The 19,025-nt window shown below is 41.8% G+C and overlaps 1 protein-coding gene across 11 annotated transcripts in view; it reads right to left on the reverse strand.

Annotated features, from left to right (window-relative positions):
• DMD (dystrophin) overlaps positions 1–19,025 on the reverse strand; it is a 9,298,038-nt gene that overhangs the window by 700,454 nt on the left and 8,578,559 nt on the right. For all 11 annotated transcript variants that reach the window (XM_044072398.1, XM_044072396.1, XM_044072400.1 and 8 more), the window contains one exon: positions 17,466–17,527. In XM_044072398.1, the coding sequence (XP_043928333.1) occupies positions 17,466–17,527 (62 nt within the window). The remainder of the gene's footprint in view (positions 1–17,465; positions 17,528–19,025) is intronic.

The raw sequence follows: 19,025 nt of genomic DNA on the forward strand, positions 1-19,025 counted from the left end.
AGGAAAAAAATCACTGCACCAACAACAAAAAAATCTAAACATAAAATAAAGTGGGGGCTTCGCCTCACCCCCCCACTTAAGTATACCATCTCCGAGATCGGACTACAGTGGCGGAAATGGCAAAGCCCCAAAAATGGCCCAGCAATTTTTTTCCCTGGGAAAAACAATTCTCTGTTGTGGCCATTCGAGGTTTTGCAGCTTCGATTATTTGTGGTAGATGTAAGAGCATTTGCTCTTTTAATGTCTCATCTTTACAATATAGACCCTGGGAAACATTAACAGGACAGTCACAAGTGTGAATAATAAAATCACCACAATACAACTTTAATTTACCTCCATTACATCTCACAATATTGTCTACTCATCTCCTTATTTTAATATCTGTCCTTTCATCGCCATTGACCTCGGGAAACCTCCCATGGGCGTCTTCATATTTCACTGCCTATATATGATATGTTACTTTAATTCTCTTCTGATGCAATTTTTTAAACTCTCAGTTGATATCTGAATATAAACCCAGGTCAAAATATTGGTACTGATTTTTTTTTTCAGTTTACAGACTTAATATTCATTTTTTTTTTGTCAATCTTATCAATGGCCATGTTTGTCTTTAAAGGTGTTCAACAGCAACAGATTTCTGCAAGACAAAAATGAGAGATAACATCTGAAGACTGCAAAACCTTGTTATCTCTAAATGCTATAGTAGCCAGAGAAGAAATGTTCAAATGAACTACCTTTGTGGCATGCTCAACTAATGGAAATTGACAATCTGTTCATCACTATGGTACTGCACATATTCCGACACACCAAAAGGTTAATTAAGTTGTTTAGCAGAACAAGTTCAGAAAAGAGAAACCAAAGGGAAATGGACAAATGCTTAAATATAAATGGAAGCCAAAATCAAGAAGCTAGGAGTCCGTAAAATTCACCTAGAGGAGCTGGAGGAGCTTCTATTCCTAAATGATGCTGAACATTTGAAGAAAAAATATTAAATAGTACTGAAATGTTCATGCTATCAGCTCAGTCCCTGAAGCAAAGCTGTGTGTACTCTGTGTACAGCACTTCTTACCAACAAAAGTCAGCAGATAAATAATTAAGTACAAGGATGTGAGAAATTACTTAAACATTGTGTTTGCCAAGCATGTTTACTCATTCCTTTATATAAAGTCAATAGGCACAGATTACTGCTGAGTAAAACTTGACTTTAACTGAACATTCTTTAATTTTTACAGCAGTTACTACTATTTTGTAAAATCTTACATATTTTTTGAAATTATTTAATTGGTGACAGTGTTTCCAGACTAAGGATGTAAAAATTCCCATGCAGACTTAAGAGGGAGAAAATTACCTTGTTTCTGGACTTTGGAACATCACCGAGGTAAGAGAGTTTAGTATTTATAGGAACATTTTTGCAGTCTGAATCAGGTAAGGGAATTAATTTATTAATTACATGAACATTTTGTAAATTGACTACGACAGCTAGACAAGTAATTAGTGAAACAAACCTTCTCCTTCCCTTAATGTCTTTAAACCTCATAAACAAGGAAATCTCCTACTCATAAAATGTCACTATTTTTATCCATTACTAAGTAATACATTTATGAATTATTTCTTTGATTTATTTATTCAAAGTCCTTCATTGAGGAGCAAAACATACCTAGCCATCTCACGTCTGTGGACAGACAATGTTAAATTAAGAAATGTCCATAAAATTCACTAACAAAAAATGCATCTGTTTCTAAATATATTAGCAAAGAATAATAACTTCCAGCAAAATTAGTGACATTCATATGGGGTGTCAGGAAATGATAATTTTGAATTTGATGTACAGTAATAAAAATGCATAATCATCAAAAATATTAAACGAGACAGCAAAAATATAAAGTTTATATATATGGTGTGGTATCCTTCAAGGCCCCCGAGCCAATGGAAACCACAACCCAAGCTACGGAAGCCCTTACAAATGCCTTCTACGAACACCTCCAGGACTGCATGGATCAGGCAACCCCTAATAAAACCAAGACTCTTTCCACCAAGGGCAAACGTCCAGTCTGGTGGACCCCAGCCATAAACAAACTTTACAATAAGAGGAGAAAGCTGTTACATGATAGAGCAAAATCCATAAAAGAGAAGACACCCTTGATCATTATTAGTAAAAAAATACGAGCACTCATAAAATCATCCAAGGCCAAATTTGAGAGAAAAATTGCAATAGATTCAAAAGACAATCATAAGGCCTTCTTCAGCTATGTTAGAAACCTGGGTGGAAACTCCCAGATATGCCAGAATTAGTCCAAAATGATACAAAAATCACTGAACCCACAGACATTGCCAACATACTGGCAGACAGGTTCAGTGCAAACTTCACCCCTCTCCCCAAAGCAGAGATAACTATCCCAGCAGAGTGTAGCCTCCCAGACATCTCTAATGCGCAGGTGAAAGCTGCTCTCTCTAAAGCTAAAAACACAGCATCAATGGGACCGGATGGTGTCCCCGGCTGTGTGCTACACAAACTCAACGAGGAACTAAACCCACATATAAGGCAGCTGTTTAATCTTAGCCTTACCACAGGATACGTGCCCAAGGAGTGGCGTACGGCAACTGTGGTCCCACTCCACAAAGGCAGTACCTCTACGGACCCTGGAAATTACCGCCCCATAAGCTTAACAAGCCTGGTCTGCAAAGCTATGGAGAGGATCATAATGGAACTCATAAACAAAGACATAGGGAACTTGCAGACTTTGGATCCAACCCAGTTTGGCTTTGTCAAAGGCAGATCATGCCTTTTGAACTTGGTCGACTTCTTCGGAACAGTCACCAAGGCCATTGATGAGGGAAAGGCAGTCCATACAGCCTACCTTGACCTTGCAAAAGCTTTCGACACAATACCCCACTCGGGTATTATAGAGAAACTTACCAGCTTAAATGTAAACCCATATGTCACAAGATGGGCTGCAAACTGGCTAAAGGACAGAACCCACAGGGTTAGAGTTGCTGGCGCCATGTCAGACTCCAAGCCGGTCACAAGTGGGGTCCCACAAGGCTCAGTCCTTGGCCCCCTGTTGTTCGGCATCTACTTCTCAGAAGTACAGGCAAACATAGGAGGACTATGGCTGACAAAGTTTGCAGATGACTGCAAACTGGGCGCCATAGTGGAAAGTACATCGAACACAGATATCCTTCAGAGGGGTCTCACGGAAACTGATAACTGGTGCCAGAGCCATGGCCTGAAGTTAAATGCCAAAAAATGTATAGTCATACCCTTCGGGAAAAACAAGGTAACCCCAAGCTACCATATAGGTGGCAATCCATTAAGCACAGAAGAGGTTATCAGGGACCTGGGGACCCAGGTTGACAGTGGCCTTTCTTTTGACACTCTCATTGCTAAAGTCGTTAGAAAGACCTTCTACATTGCCCACCTGATCATGAAGGGATTCACATCCAGATCAAGTGAGGTCATTGTTCCCCTGTACTCTTCACTTATCAGACCAATGATCGAGTACAATGCCCCATTCGGGATGTATCTCACCCAACACCTGCAGCAATTGGAGAGACCCCAAAAGTTCCTCACCAAAAGGATAAAGGGACTCCAAAATCTGTCATATGCTGCCAGACTGAAGAAACTCCAGCTCTATTCAGTCGCATACCGCCTGCTCAGAGGTGACCTGTGCCTGACATACAAGGCCATGTCCAACCCGGAATTAATGGACATGCTCCACCTCAAAAAATCCAAATCTACCAGATCCACTATAGCAAGCGACTTAAACCTTAGCACGGATATAAATAGGACATGCTGGAGGGATAGATTTGTCACCCAGAGACTTCCTATGCTGTGGAATAAAATCCCAGTCCATGTGAGGCAGAGCACCTCAATGGCTCTGTTCAAGAGAAATCTTGACCGGTGGATGGGAGATCGTAGGTTTACCCCGGGAATCATCTCTGTGTCACTGCTGGACAGAGGCACAACAAACTAATGGGCACAGTATTTTTTAACATAAGGGGTGGCGTAAGCCACAGAACTTTGGGCTAGGCTTATAAATGCCTTAGGGCAGATAGCCTAGTATAAACCTATGAACCTATGAAACCTATATATATATATATAACCGGCATACCACCTGTTCAGAGGCGATCTGTGCCTGACGTATAAAGCCATGTCCAACTTGGAATTAATGGACATGCTGCACCTCAGAAAATCCAAATCCCATCGAGCTACATGCTCGAGAGACTTGAACCTCAGTACTGAAATAAATAGGACATGCTGGAGGGACAGATTCATAACCCAGAGGCTCCCTTCACTCTGGAATAAAATCCCAGTCCAGGTTAGGCAGAGTCCCTCATTGACTCTCTTCAAGAGGAATCTTGATGAGTGGATGGGAGATCGTAGGTTTACCCCGGGTATCACTTCTGTGTCACTGTTAGACAGAGGCACAGTATACTAACCTTGAAAAAGGGCATAGCAAAATAAATTTAAAATGGGTGACGAAAGCCAAACACATTCTGGCTAGGCTTATAAATGCCCTAGGGCAGATAGCCTAGTATGAACCTATGAACCTATATATATTAAGCTTCTTGGCTATGAAGCATCATCTTTGCTATATATACATTTTGCAACCGGTAGATCTTCTCAGAGCTGTTGTAATTGTTTGTCTGTGATTCAAGTGTTTAACTTTCTCCAGTGGCAGTATCTTAGAATTCAATAAATTAAAAAATGTAACAGAAAGCCAACATTTCAATAAGAAATTTTAAACACTAAGTAGACAAAATGTTTGCACAGTAAGGCAACATTATTTGAACTCCATCTGCAGCATATAACTTCTTCAGGCACGTAAACCAATTAATGATGGATAAGACATAATGCAAAATATGATACACTTTGATGTATAAGGATTACATTCGATTTATGTGTAGGAGCTGAAGTGTGAAATGGATTAAAACCAGTTAAAGCTCAGAAGAGGGAAAAGTGTCATTGGGTATGCTATCATTTCCCCCAACCAGCCTTCTCACTGAAAACATTGTTTGCTAAACTGCATCGCCGAAATCATAAGCAGAAATCTACTCGCTCTGCCAGCAAATAGGAAATCTGGATATTCTGTGGGTGACTTACAAGTTCAACTGTTAGGATTTGGTGTCTGAAATTCTAAATTATTCACAGAATTCTAAGGAAAGTACAATATTTTCTTTTTTTCGGTGAGAGGGGAACTATTGTTCCTAAACTGGAAATGAGCTGCTCCATGGTCCTACTGTTAAAAAGTATAACCACAGGACAAGACATTAATTAACCTTATGTTCTATGCTAGCAGACAGTACATGCAGCTGGCAGTATTAGTAGCTGGTAGCTGTGCCTAAATCTAGGGTAAACTGGATATAAAAGGTCTACCTTTAAATTAGTACAGCATGAAAGTACTAATAATAAAACAAAACTACTCCACACAAAAATAAGAAGGAGGAGGAAACTTTACAGGATAATAAAGACCACAGAATGTGAGGTTAGCAAAAAGAGTGAAAGACATTTTAGACAGTTTTGAGGAAGCATCTGTCAGTAAAACTAAAACTAAGCAACGGATTTTTTAGAAGGAAGCCCAATGGAAGGTTGTAAGTATAGAAGAAGAGGAAGGAAGCAATATAAGCTGGTACAGATTAGTCACGGCTGTATATCATCACTTCATGAAAGTGACATGTACAGGCAATGCAGGTAAGCATTTCTTCACTGAATGCTGCTCCCTGGAAAAAAAGTGAAAGCGTGCTTGACAAAGAGCAAAAATTAGGTTCCAAACTAGTTTACATGTGTAGAACCTTCCACACAGTGAACTTGGCCCTTACGCTTCCCTAGATATAATAACTTACTCTGAGGTCACTGTATGCTCGGAGAAATACACAGTCCCAAAATACAAATATCTGTGGATTCGGGTGCAAGCCAATAACATTTCTGCTCATTGTGTGTAGGATATTAACAAAATAGACTACTAGTAGTAACTGTAGTTACACTAACAGACCACTAGGGAAGTTTGGGTGCTGTAGTCTATTTATTTACTTATTTTAATTTGTAAACCAGGGTGAAATGCTGATCTCAATGTACTGCGACTCTGCCCAGGAAACAGAACCTACATGCAAAGAATAACAGAACAATGAATACCATACTTAACAGACAATATAGATAATGTTTGATTATCTGCTGCCAGAACTAGAAATTACATACCTTCCATATAAGCTCAAGTAAAATTTGTAAAAAGGCTGATATAACAACATATCTACATTACCTACAATAACATACTTGCATACGGTACAGCTAGACTTGGTGTAGTTTGGAAGAGGGAAGGAATAGAGAGGCCACTAGGAGAGAGGCAGAAAGCAGGCTAGAACATAGATGATAGATGAGGAGAAGAGGCTGGAACAGAAGGTGAGCAGGCAGAAAGAACTGGGAAAGAACGGACGGCACAGTGGTGCAGCAGTAGCATTGTTGCCTCACAGCAAGAGGTTCCCCAGTTCAATTCTCAGCTGGAGTGCTTTCTGTGCAGAATCTGCATGTCCTCCCTGCATTTGTGTAGGTTTCTGGGTGCTCCAGTTTCCTCCCGCATTACAATGACATGCATATGGAGTGTTTCTCCCCGAGCCTCCACTGAAAACTGGCTTAGTTCCAAGTCATACTTTCCCAGTAAACAAATACTAAAATAAAAAAATAAAAAGGGAACAGGTATGTCAAGAAGGCAGGAGTGATGAGAGGTACAAGTGTGGAAACAGTGGAGTAGAAAAGGGTAATGAGAAGGTAATATGACAGTAAGAAGGAAAAGGAAGAGAAGTAGCGAGGTTTGTGAAATGAGAACAAGTTTATTACCGAGTGTAAGTGTTGATTAAAGTGTTGATAGAAGACCGACAGTTTAGGTGATCGAACACCTAAACATCGATCTTCTAATATCAAACCGCACAATGCCAAACATCCCAGGGAAACATGTCCCTCGGCCACAACACAAAAAACATTACTTTACACCCCCCTAAGTAAATATACCAACTCCGAGATTGCTCAACAGTAGGGAAATAGCAAACTCCGGCGAATGGTCAAGGGAAATCTTTCCCTGCGTTAAATCGGCCATTCACCTTTTTTTGCTTTCGATATTAGAAGATCAATGTTTAGGTGTTTGATCACCTAAACATTCGGTCTTCTAAAATAGACCTGACTGGTGGGCTAGCATGAGGATTTAGAATTAAACTATTTATGCAATTCTGTTATGCTTGAAACATTAGCAGGATGACTCCATGACCAGTACCTTTTTTTTTTTAGATAGGATATGAATTCAATTAAAGGTTCTCATTCATTTATTTGTATAGGGAGGAACTGTCATTTTTTTCGGGGGTATGGAAAAACTACTATTAGTACAGTGCAACTTAACTTCTGGGTGTTTTCAGAGAAGGTATAAAGGAGTTATGACAGATCTTGGATTACAGTCAGAAGTGTACTAGATGTGAATGCTGGCCAACACTAGTATGAGTTTGAGATGAGCAATTTATGAGGGATCTCAGTAGCTGTACACTGAACTGGTTGCCATTTTTTTTTTTTTTTTTTTAAGAAATCAGCAAAGATGCCTATTGTGTGCTTTTAGTATAATGAAAAGACAGATGAGGTTGGCAGTGGTTTAGAAGGCTGTGATTGGGATTCAGTAACACCTACACAAAGTGTATACCATTCTGAGTAAGCAGACAACACATAGCTAACACCTTATTCCTCCTAATTTTAGTTGTTCTAATGATTTTCTTGCAGCTTTAAATATTGATAGGGATTCATAAAGGTTACCACAAAGTATAGACTACGTGTACACTTAGTGTAATCTTTCTGAGTGACTAGAAAGTACAAAAAATGTGGTAGGATGCTTTTGAATACATATCGTGTACACTTAGTGTAGGCTTTTTGAATACGGCCCTGTGAGTTTTTTCTTTTTTTCAAGGCAGCTGAGATTACAGGGGGCCCTTTTTCGAGTCGGGCAAGCAGGACAACTTTGCCCACTGCCATCCTACCAGCTGAGGACGGAAGTAGGACATTCATTTGGCCCAGACTGGGAGTGTATTTATATACGTTTTACTGAACTCTAAAGGTGCTGGAAATAAACCTGTCAGTCTAGCTACACAACCAGATATTTGAAATGATTAGTACTGTCTAAGTGTTTCTGGCTAGTACATAATATTTTCCAATCTTGGGGGGGGGTAAAGAAAGTTTTGGCTTTGTTGGCATTTATGATTAATTTATGAGTTTATAGCTAACCTGAGAGCTGCTGGATGTCTTACTCCAATTGTGATTTGACAATACGATAAGGGCTTTGCCTGCAACTTACAGTGTCACTGAAATACAAGATGAGGGGGGGTATGTAAATGGCTGGTATGTAACATGTTCATGAAGAGGGAGAATAATATGGAGGATAAAATGGAACCTGACGGATGGACTGCTTTGGTGAGAGGAGCTGTGGATCTTGGTTACATCTTAAAGCTCCTGTTGCTTAGGAATTCTATAAACTGAAACAGCTTGAGGACTTATTCATACTGATATTAGTGAGTTAATCAATAGTATGTGATCCACTAGCTCAAAAGCTTTGGTTAAGTTGATAAATTTACCTTTTTCAAGTTGAGCAAGATATCATTAGTTAGGGTGTGCAAAGCAGTCACTGCACTTCTCCCAGATCCAAAACTATGTTGTTTGCAAAGGAGTATTGAGTATCATGGAACATTAAAGCAGACAAGACCACCTGTCTTATAAAAAATGCAGTCTGTTATTTAAGTTTCCAATGAATAGTATGACAGCTGATTGAAAATAAAGTCACTGAGTGGATTTATCACAGATAACTTGCCCAAAATACTGTTTACAACAGAAAACAGAATTTTGCACTGACGGCTGACACAGTTTGGGAAATCACACATTTAATAAAAGCTGCAGCTAAATAAAAGTTTACTACATAATTCACAAGCTACTCACAAGGGAGCAGGACCTCTGCACACCACAACATGTGGCATCTCACCACTGAAAATGTTGTTTTAGTTTGTACTGGCTCCCTGGATTAGCTGTAATGGAATCACAAGTGTGCAGCCATCCTCGCTCACATGTTGTACACTATAAACAAAGCAGTAGGGCTCAGGAACAATGACACTGTTGTGCTTTATGGTCAGCTTTAGGATTGTATGCATAAGTATTCTCTATTCAATCTAGCAGAATGGTCTGACTCAGTGCGGCACATGTCTAAACCATTCCTCAGTGATAACAGAGTACTCTTAATACATGACAAACAAACATCCAGCACTCCTGAAACACTGCTACTGGTACTGGGAAACCAAATTTTGCAAGCATTTCCAGGTGCTGAGTGCTTGCCAAGTGAAAAGTGATGATCGACACAAGAAGAAGGCAAATGGTGTAAGAGAACCATAAATTGTTGTTTGCAGCACAGGCCTGTTAGACATACTGTAGCATGCATACTCGACCCCAAAGGTATGGGGTAACAAAAATAACAATTTAAACAACAAGACAGGTACTGCATATCACTGAATACTTTCAAAATGTTTTGCTGCATATTCAAAAATGCATTCACTTTGACCTTATCAGCCTCTGCAGTAATACTTTACTTTCTCAATAACAAGAGAAAATGGTTCAAATTCAGGAATATCACGTGAGTACAGTCACAGTGTTCAGATATGTTAGGGAGAAGAACACTGACAGCTTGTGGTGTTCAAACAATGTGCACCACAGGAACATTGTGTGCAAAAGCCATCTGCAAATCATTAATGCATATTCTAAGGAACTACAGTGGTCACTGTCCTTTTGTTCTATTTGTCCTTGACAATCTGTGTATGATTTTTAAGCATTCCCTATCATTCTGAAGACCTTCTAAGCAAACAGTAACATTCCTTTTTATTCATATGAACTGTTTCACAGAAAGCATTTGAACTGTTTTACAGAAAGCCACTGGATCAGCATAAATTAAAAATACCCTTCAAAAATGTTGTAGCTTTACTGTCCTTGCTCTCTTTAAAATGAAATGTGTCTCACACCCCATTCTAAGAATATCTGACATATATAAAGAAAGTACAGTTGTGTACACTTACCATAAATGTAGATGTTCGAGTGTATTGACTGTTGCAGTCATCACATTTGGGTTATCTCTGCCAGGGTAGCCCTCAGGCGGCCCAAATACCAGAGGCTTAGTATTTCTGCATTGGTTGCTGTCACTTCAGGACTGATGTCAGGTCATCAGTAGTATAAAGTAAGGCAGCCAACACCATTACATCATTTTTTCTTGCCCTAACCTGTCAGGAGCCCCCAAGCAGGAGGCAGGTTCTGCTGGAAGAGCCCCACCAGTATAAAGTAAATACCAATATGTCTCTTGTAAGGAAAGAGAAGAGAAAAAAAGGGGGACTGAGAGAAACCAGGACTGCAACAGTGAATACACTCGAACATCTACATTTATGGTAAGTGTACACAACTGTACTATCTTCTTCATGTTTCACTGTTACAGTCATCACATTTGGGTTGATTCCCAAAGCTGAGGAAATGGGTGGAGGCAGTCAAACAAACTAGGGGCTGGCTAGGATGCCCTGCAAGACTGCAGAGGCAAACCTTGCCCTAGATTTGGAGAAGAGAGGTAGGTGGTGATGTTTGGTAAAGGTGTGAACAGATGTCCAGGTGGCAGCCTCCCGGATGTCCCTGGTGGGGACTCCTCTGAGGAAAGGTGCAGAGGTGGAGGCTGCCCTGGTGGAGTGAGTCCTGACCCCCTTTGGGGGAGGTTTTCCATATTGTTTGTAGCAGAAATGGATGCAGTGTGCTATCCATTTGGAAATGGTTTGTTTGAAAATGGCTTTGCCTTCTGCACCAGTAGCAAAGCTAACCAGCAATTGATCAGACTTTCTGAAATATTTAGTCCTGTCTAGATAGAATCTGAGCTGTCTGTGCACATCTAGAGAGTGCAGGATCCTTTCCCCCTTGTTCTGGGGATTAGAATATGAAAATATGCTGTATAAGTCACCATGAAGAAAGAAACGTCTTCGTAAAAATAAAATGCAGCTTTATTTGACCATGGAACAAGAGATTAGCGCTTTCACGTGATAACTGCACACTTCTTCAGTTCTGGGGATTAGGAAAAAAGGTGGTCAAGTGAATGGATTGGTTGAGAGCCACACTGGACACCACCTTGGGCATGAAGGATGGGTTAGTCATGAGGGATACCCTCTCAGCATGGAAGATGATGAAGGGTTCCACAGCCATGAATGCTTGCAGCTCGGAGACTCTTCTGGTTGAAGTGATGGTCAGATGGAAAGCTGTCTTCCAGGAGAGAAATGTTAGCTCTGCAGAGTAAGCTGGTTCGAAGGGGGCAGGGTGAGCTTTTCCAATACAAAGTTAAGGTCCCAAGCTGGGTTTGGTGCTCTTCTGGGTGGCCTCATGTTGCTAGCCCCTCTTAGGAAGTGTTTGATCAAAGGATGTGAGAAAAGGGGCTGCTCAGTGGGAAAATGAGCACAGATAGCAGAGGCATGAATTTTAATAGAGGAAAACGAGAAGCCAGTGTGTAGCAGGTCAGCTAAGTAATCCAGGATAAGAGGGAGGGAGGGCTGTGCCGTATTGGCTCACTTAGCCTGAATCCAGGTGCAGAACCTTTTCCATTTGTCAGCATAAGACTTTCTAACGCTAGGGCGTCTGGCCTCACGTATGACATCTAGAACCTGTTTACTGAGGTTGGCAGATTGATGTGTGGTTAGGGAATAAGCCAAGCTGCCAAACTGAATGTCTGCAATTGGGGATGTATGAATTCCCCTTCCCTCTGGTTCAGGAGGTTCAGAATTTGAAGAAGATGCCATGGTGGCAGTGGGCACAGGCTGCGCAGCAAGGGGTACCAGTGCTGGTGAGGCCAGTCTGGAGCTATAAGAATTGTCCTTGGTTTTTCCTCCCTTATTTTGAGCAGAAGCCTGGGGATGAGAGGTAGTGGAGGAAAGGCGTAGACCAATAGATTGACCCCAGGGGAAGGACAGGGCATCCACCTTCCAAGCCTTGCAGTGATGCTCCTTGGTGCAGAATTTGCTGAGTTGATGGTTGTTGTGGGAGGCAAAGAGGTCGACCCTCAGGGTGCACCATTTCTGAGTTATTAGGGTGAAGTTTCTTCTGTTGAGCTGCCACTTGTGGGTGTCCAGAAGACTTCTGCTTAATTGGTCTGCCAGAGAGTTGAGAGAACCTGGTAGGAATTATGCTAACAGGTGGAGCTGCATGGCAGAGGCTGTGTGCCAAAGGGTCATGGCCAGCCTGCACAGGGGGTAGGAGTGAGTCCCTCCCTGCTTGTTGATATACCCCATCACAATGGTGCTGTCTGTTTTGATCAGGAGAGTCCCTGGGAAGAGAAGGGGCTTGAAAGCTATCAAGGCGTGCAGGACAGCCATCATCTCTTTTTGGTTGATGTGCAGAGGGATTTGTTGTGGGCTCCATTGGCCCTGTATGCACCTGCCATCCAGGTGTGCACCCCAGGCATAGTCTGGTGTGTCTGTGGTGAGGGTCTGTGTGGCAGGGGGTGGTGAGAATGGTAGTACCTTGTTGTGGGAGCATGCTGTTGCCCACCACAAAAAATCTTTATTTTATAGGTATAAGAGTCTCCAGGTCTTGATCATGTTGACACCAAAGGCTTTTTAGGTACTATTGAAGTTTCCTCATATGCAGTCTAGCATATGGAATGAGTAGTATGCAAGATGCCATGAACCCCAGAACTTGCAGGATTTTCCTTGCAGATAACTGGGGTCTGGTGGCTGGTTGAGAGAAGTAGGCTGTCAGGAAAATTTGTTTTTCTGGTGTAAGGAATGCCATCTGGGATGCTGTGTCCAGGCTTGCTCCCAGGAATATAATCCTTTGGGTGGGCAGCTGTTTGGATTTCTTTTTGTTGATTGTGTACCCTAGGGAGGTTAGTAGGGACTTTACAAAGACCAGGTGGTTGAGCAGCTTTTCCTGGCTGTCTGCCTGAATTAGGCAGTCCTCTAAGTATGGGTAAATCTGGATATTCTTTTGTCTGCAAAAGGCAATGGCCGGAGCCCCACATTTTGTGAAAATTCTGGGAGCAGTGGATAAGCCAAAGGGAAGTGCAGATAATTGAAAGTGGTGAGATACTGCCTTGAAAGGGAGATATTTCCTGCATAATTCCCTGATAGGACTGTGGAGGTAGGCCTCTTTTAGATATAGGGTGGCTAGCCAAGCATCCTCGAAGAGCATGGGTAGCAGCTGCTGGAGGGTGAGCATTTTGAATTTAGGGATCACCAGGAAGATGTTTAGAATGGATAGATCGAGGATGAGGCATCAAGTTCCCTCTTTTCTGGGTACCAGAAAAAGTCTGGAGTAGAAACCTTGGCCTTTCTGTCCTGCAGAACCATGCTCTACTGCCCTCATAGAGAGAAGGGAGAGGACTTGCTTTTGCGCCTCTGCCCACTGGTTTGGAGGTAGATCTGGGAACCCTTTTGGAGTTGGAAGGGTGTGGAAAAAAAATTTGTATCCCTGGGACACTATGTTGAGAACCCAGTGGTCATTGGTAATGGTGACCCAGGTGTTTGCGTGAAAGGAGAGTTTTCCTTCTAGGGGATAAATGAAGGTTGGCAGAGGGAGGGGTTGGGGAGGTGAGTCATTGCAAATTCTTTCCATAAGTGAGTGGCTTAATACTCCCTAGTTTTGAAGTGGAGGTAGTCCACTGTTTAGATCTCTGAATTCCCTGGGGCTGCTGTCGATGGGGTCTGGTTCCCTGGGGCCTGGTCTGAACTGGCTTAGTGGGAGCAGGAAAGGACCATTGTTTGGTGGGACAATGCCTGCTGAACCTGGGTGGCTGGACCTGTAAGAAATCCTTAACTGTCTGCATAGATTTTGCTTTTTCTTCCATATTTTTTAAGACCTCTTCTGCTTTAGTGCCAAATACATTGTCTTTGTGGAAGGGGGCATCCGACAATTTAGATTTGACATATTTCTTAAGCCATGCATGCCTTCTAATGACAGATCCAGTGACTGCTGCCCTGCAAGAAGCTTCTAGGGTGTCAAAACCACAGTGCAAGGTGTGTTTAGTTACTAGACTTGCAGAATGAATTAACTCTTGTAACTCTTTAGATTCTGCACAAGCAGGAAAGGAAGACATTTTTTGTTTGAGGAGTTCCAGGGTATGTTGCTGAAATTTTAGCATATGGAACTGACAATTTAGTACCCTGAAAGCAAGAGTAGCTGAGGAGTATGTTTTTTTACCCCATCTGTCTAGTGCTCAGGAATCCCTGTCTGGGGGAGTGGGATTCTTAGCAGAGGTAGCTTTAATTCCTTTAGGCCCTTGAGAAATTACCTCAGGGTTAGCTGTAGGATTTTTAAAAAGAAATTTGTGTGAGTCAGGGACTCTGTAGTACCTGTATGGTTTTCTGTGTGCAGGAGCGAGGGTGTCAGGAGTCAAGCTGGATTCCAGGACAACATCCTCCACAACATCCAGGACTGGGGGGTTGGCCAAGGGTCTGTGCTGTGGAAGATCTAAGAATTCCCCGAGTCTCTTTATAGACTGGGGGTAGTCCTGACTCTCCCATTGGAAATGCTCCCTTATGGCATGAAGGTTCTCCCCAATGGAAAAATCCTCTGGGGGAGAGGCTGAAGGAATGAAATCCTCTGCATAAGAATCCTCATAAGTAGAGAGGGGTTGTATGTCTTCATATTCAGATGCATCAGAGTCATCTGACTCTTCTTCAGACAAAACTACAGGGGACAGATCTCTTTTCCTTTTGGAAGGGGTATCTTGCTTCCTTTTGGAAGGGGTAGTTTTGCTTCCCCTGATCAGCATAATAAGGTCTTCTGCCATTTTAAGCATCTGAGTCTGAGGCAAGAAAGCACGTGCCTGAAATTGGGTTGTCAGTTTCTCGGGTGTGGTTTGTATCCTGGGCCTAAGAAACTCAGTCGTTTTCGAAAGAACAATAGTCGCGAAAGATGTCGGTTTGTGTCGAGAATCGACAGTACGAAGGACTTCCTCGGAAGCCGGTGCCTACTCAGCGGCTCCGGACCCATCCAAGGTAGAGACGACTGCAGGATCCTTAGTCAAAGAAGAGTCTTGTGGCATACCAGACTACGAAAGGGTCTCGGTACCAGCCTGCAAATCCACAGAAGCGGTCATCAGGGGCTGCAAAAGCCCCTCACTGAAGACTGGAGAACTGAGGACTAGCTTAACGGGATTGTCGTCAGTAGGTTAAGACCTGTGCAGTCTGTCTCTGTCTATATCTTTACGCTTTTTCAGAAGATCTGCTGTCAGATGGCTTACCGAAGCCATATCGGAGTTCGAGGACTGTAAGCTAAAAAATCTAGCTACAATAAGGTCCCGACGATGGATAGTTCTGGCGTTGAAAAAGCACAGAAGCAACAGCGGGAAACATCGTGGTCTGGGCCTAAACAAGTGACGGATTAAGAATGAAAGTCTCAGTGTGGTATTTGCTTTCCACAGGCGAGAAAATTGTTAACTTTTTCTGACATCGGTTAGTGCAAGAAAAAAGGATCCCCAACAGGGTACTTAGCTTTAGAAGACTTCAGCTTGAATTCGGTAGATGAAACTCAGGTAGTGGCCGACCGCCACTCATGCGATCTGCTTCTGCTTCGGGCTCCATCACAAGAAAGACTGATGTAATGGTGTCGGCCACCTTACTTTATACTACTGACGACCTGACATCAGTCCTGAAGCAACAGCAACCGACACAGAAATACTAAGCCTCTGGTATTCGAGCCGGCCGAGGGCAGCCCTGGCAGGGATAACCCAAATGTGATGACTGTAACAGTGAAACACGAAGAACATATACCACTAAACCTGGGAGGTATATTGGAAAAACATTCTGAGAAAGCACTACAACAACATAATAGCTTGGGATACTGCCCTAATGCAAGGCTTGTTAACATCCTCCCACAGACACTTTGCTAACGTTTCAACAGATCAAAGGCAAAAGAAGTCTTACTATTTATTTTAGACCCAGAATACCAAATTAAACCAGCAAACAACTACCCGGGATGCAATAATGTAGTCAGGAACCAAAAAAACAAAATCTTAATCTGCAACTTTTTTTTTTTTTACTAATTTACAAATTATTGTATGTAACTGCTCCCTAAAATTCTCTAACACTGGCAAATTTGTTCGTATAGTAAAGGAATTTGCAAATTAAAAAAATCACTCAGACAGCCTCTATTTGCTTTTAATCTTACATGCACTGAATGACTATATACAGTAATCTTAAGTTTTGCTGCTGCAGGTTATTGTTATATGATTGCAAATAAACTGAAAGCAGTGTCATTCTACCATGCATTCACACTTCCCGATGTGGAAGATTTACCTACAATATTATATTGCAGGCACTGAAGCTCATAGATTGGTACTCAGGAAGTGGTGCAATGAACACATACAACAATAATTGCTCTTGTGGAAGGTTAAAGGCTTTTTAAAAGCCTAAAGCAGGACAAAATTACATTAAAGCAAATCTAGCCGTCTAAAGTACTGGAGGCTAACTGTCAGTGCCAATGAGTCCCATGGTTTGCACTTGTATTAGCGACAGGGCCACAAATTACCCCCATCTCCATTTCCAAATAATCTGGAAACTTTGTATTTGGTCCCATTAGGACAGCATATTTCTGGCCTGGTCCCCAGTGCCCCTCCTCCATACTGGGTCTACCAGCTTGTCTCTTAGTCCTTGAAATTGCTCTGATATTGCTTAGGCCAGGCTTGGATCCTAAGGGCATCCTGGGGGCACGGCTGTCTCTGCTTCTGTCTTATTAGGTTACTAGGCTAATGGCCCTAAGGCCTTTACAAGCCTAGCTGTGTAATACCAGTGTTCCTTCTTAACTAACTATTGTTAGACAGTTTGATTGTCTTCAGAGCTAATCTCTGATCAGCACCGGCTGCCCCTGCCCATGAGGGACACAGGTGCCACCCCAGGAGAGAATTTGTGGTCTCTCATCCGGTTGTCCAGGTTGGCTTAAGTAGGGTGATTGAGGAGCTATGCTTAATTAGGAGTTTATTCCAGAGTAGCAGAGTAGTCTCAAAGGGGGGGAGGATCTATATACCCCCTACCCACTTCCCTGCTCATCACTCATATTCGATGGCAACTCACCTCTTTGAACCACACATGCCTTAAGGCAGCATCAGCAATGAACGTCATTTCACCTGGGAAAGACAGACCATCCACTCCATCCCTGCCACTCATTCAGTTGCCCGAGCTGCTAATCAAACCTGGACAGAATGGGCCATAGTCAGGGCTTTATCCCTCTATAGCACCAAAACAGATAAAGTGGAAATGTTCAAATAAATAATTAAGCAATCTGTAACAAACCATAAGTGACTTTGTAAGACAGTGAAAACTACCAGGAAAAGTAAACTCTATATTAAAAAATTCCACAATTCCACAGTAAAAGCTAATCCCAAAAAAAGAAAAACAGAGCTGCTCCTCTTCTTTTTAATTCAACACAATGAAAACAGCATTCTTACCTAAAGACTGGTACAGTTCGGTCATTTTGGGATGATCCCAGCAGGTGGTTTGCAACTGATGGCTAAAATGCAAGACAGAAAATATGTTACATTACTACAACTTCTGCAACAATATAAAACTTAAATAAAAATAAAAAAAGAGTTTCTGAGTATTAATAACACCTTTAAGAAATTTATACAAGTAATCAAGAATAGTTCCCTGTTTCCACTGCAATGCTACACCTTCTACAAGCACCAAATTCATAAACAGTCAAACACCATTAACCACTTACAAACTCTTTGTAAGGCCTTTAACTAGCTGTCATTCCCAAAGCAACTGCACCTCCTAATAAAAGGTTACAAACATCTCTCTCGTGAAATGTTGGCACTAGAAATGCCGAGTGCCAATAAGCCGAAAAAAAACCTGAAAACACGGGAGAAGAGTGAAACTCGAAAATTGCACTTCTCCTTTACCCCCCCCCCCCCCGAACTTATATAAACCAACTTGGGATCACCATACCTTGGAGAAAAAAGAATATTCTGAGAAACAGCATCTCGGACTTAGTATACAGAATTCTGATCTGTCAGCCATTCAGTCTCTATGTTTTGGGACTTGCTCTAGCAGGTCCCGACATTTCAAATGGTTACTGTTACAAATACTAGAATTCAGGTCAAAGGATGCAGTTTCTGAAACACTACCTGCCAGTAGACAATAAATCTCTGTGAAATTTGTTTTTACTGCATTAACGTGCACATGTCCTTTTGAGAGTTTCCCTTTATCTCCTGCCTTACTGTACCTCATCATTTTAGTTATGCTCTTCAAGCAGCTAAATGATTAAAATGGGCAAATACCACTCACCAGTTACCTCACATCCATTCATTATCTCTGTAAGTTAAGGGTGCTTAATCTTCAAAGCTTGTTTCAGCAGGGTAATATTTTACAAATATTGTTTAGCACCTTTCCATTCCTGATGATCAGCTGGCTGACTGACACAAGTCTGCTCCTTTATTCCCAAACAGGTTGAGAACCAACTAATGCAAATGTCAACCAGGCAACCATTGTACAAGCAACATTTATTGCATTGTTCGTATCTGTATACTGAAGAGTTTGGTATGGAGTAGGTGTTAAAGAGAACATGTTCCTTTGTTTTTCAAAGTACCAAGTCTGAGGTTGTGAAACTTCAAAGTATTCTCCAGATATTGCACAGTATATATAAGGAGCAGTGGAATAGTGGTGGACATATTCACCGCTCCTCCATTCCCTCAGGAAAACACTTAAATGACATAGGAATGAATTTTGGAATTCAAGGTTTATCTTAATCATAGCTAGTACTTTAAAGTGTGAAGACTCTCAAAGTCATGACTTATACTTCTGATAGAGAACCAGCTTAAGACACATTCCATTATGTTTCTTTGTGTACTTATCTCTGCAGCATGCTGGCTTATGTTTACATTTAAGAAGTGAAGTTATATCTAAAGCCAAAAATAACACAGCGATTTTAAAACAACCAAAACAAAGCACTCATGAGAATGAACAATCCCATTGACATTTTAGCTATGAACTTTTGTTCAGCATAAGCC

Source organism: Protopterus annectens, chromosome 5.part0, assembly GCF_019279795.1.
Source record: "Protopterus annectens isolate FY-2018-M chromosome 5.part0, PAN1.0, whole genome shotgun sequence".
NCBI classification, from domain to species: domain Eukaryota; kingdom Metazoa; phylum Chordata; order Ceratodontiformes; family Protopteridae; genus Protopterus; species Protopterus annectens.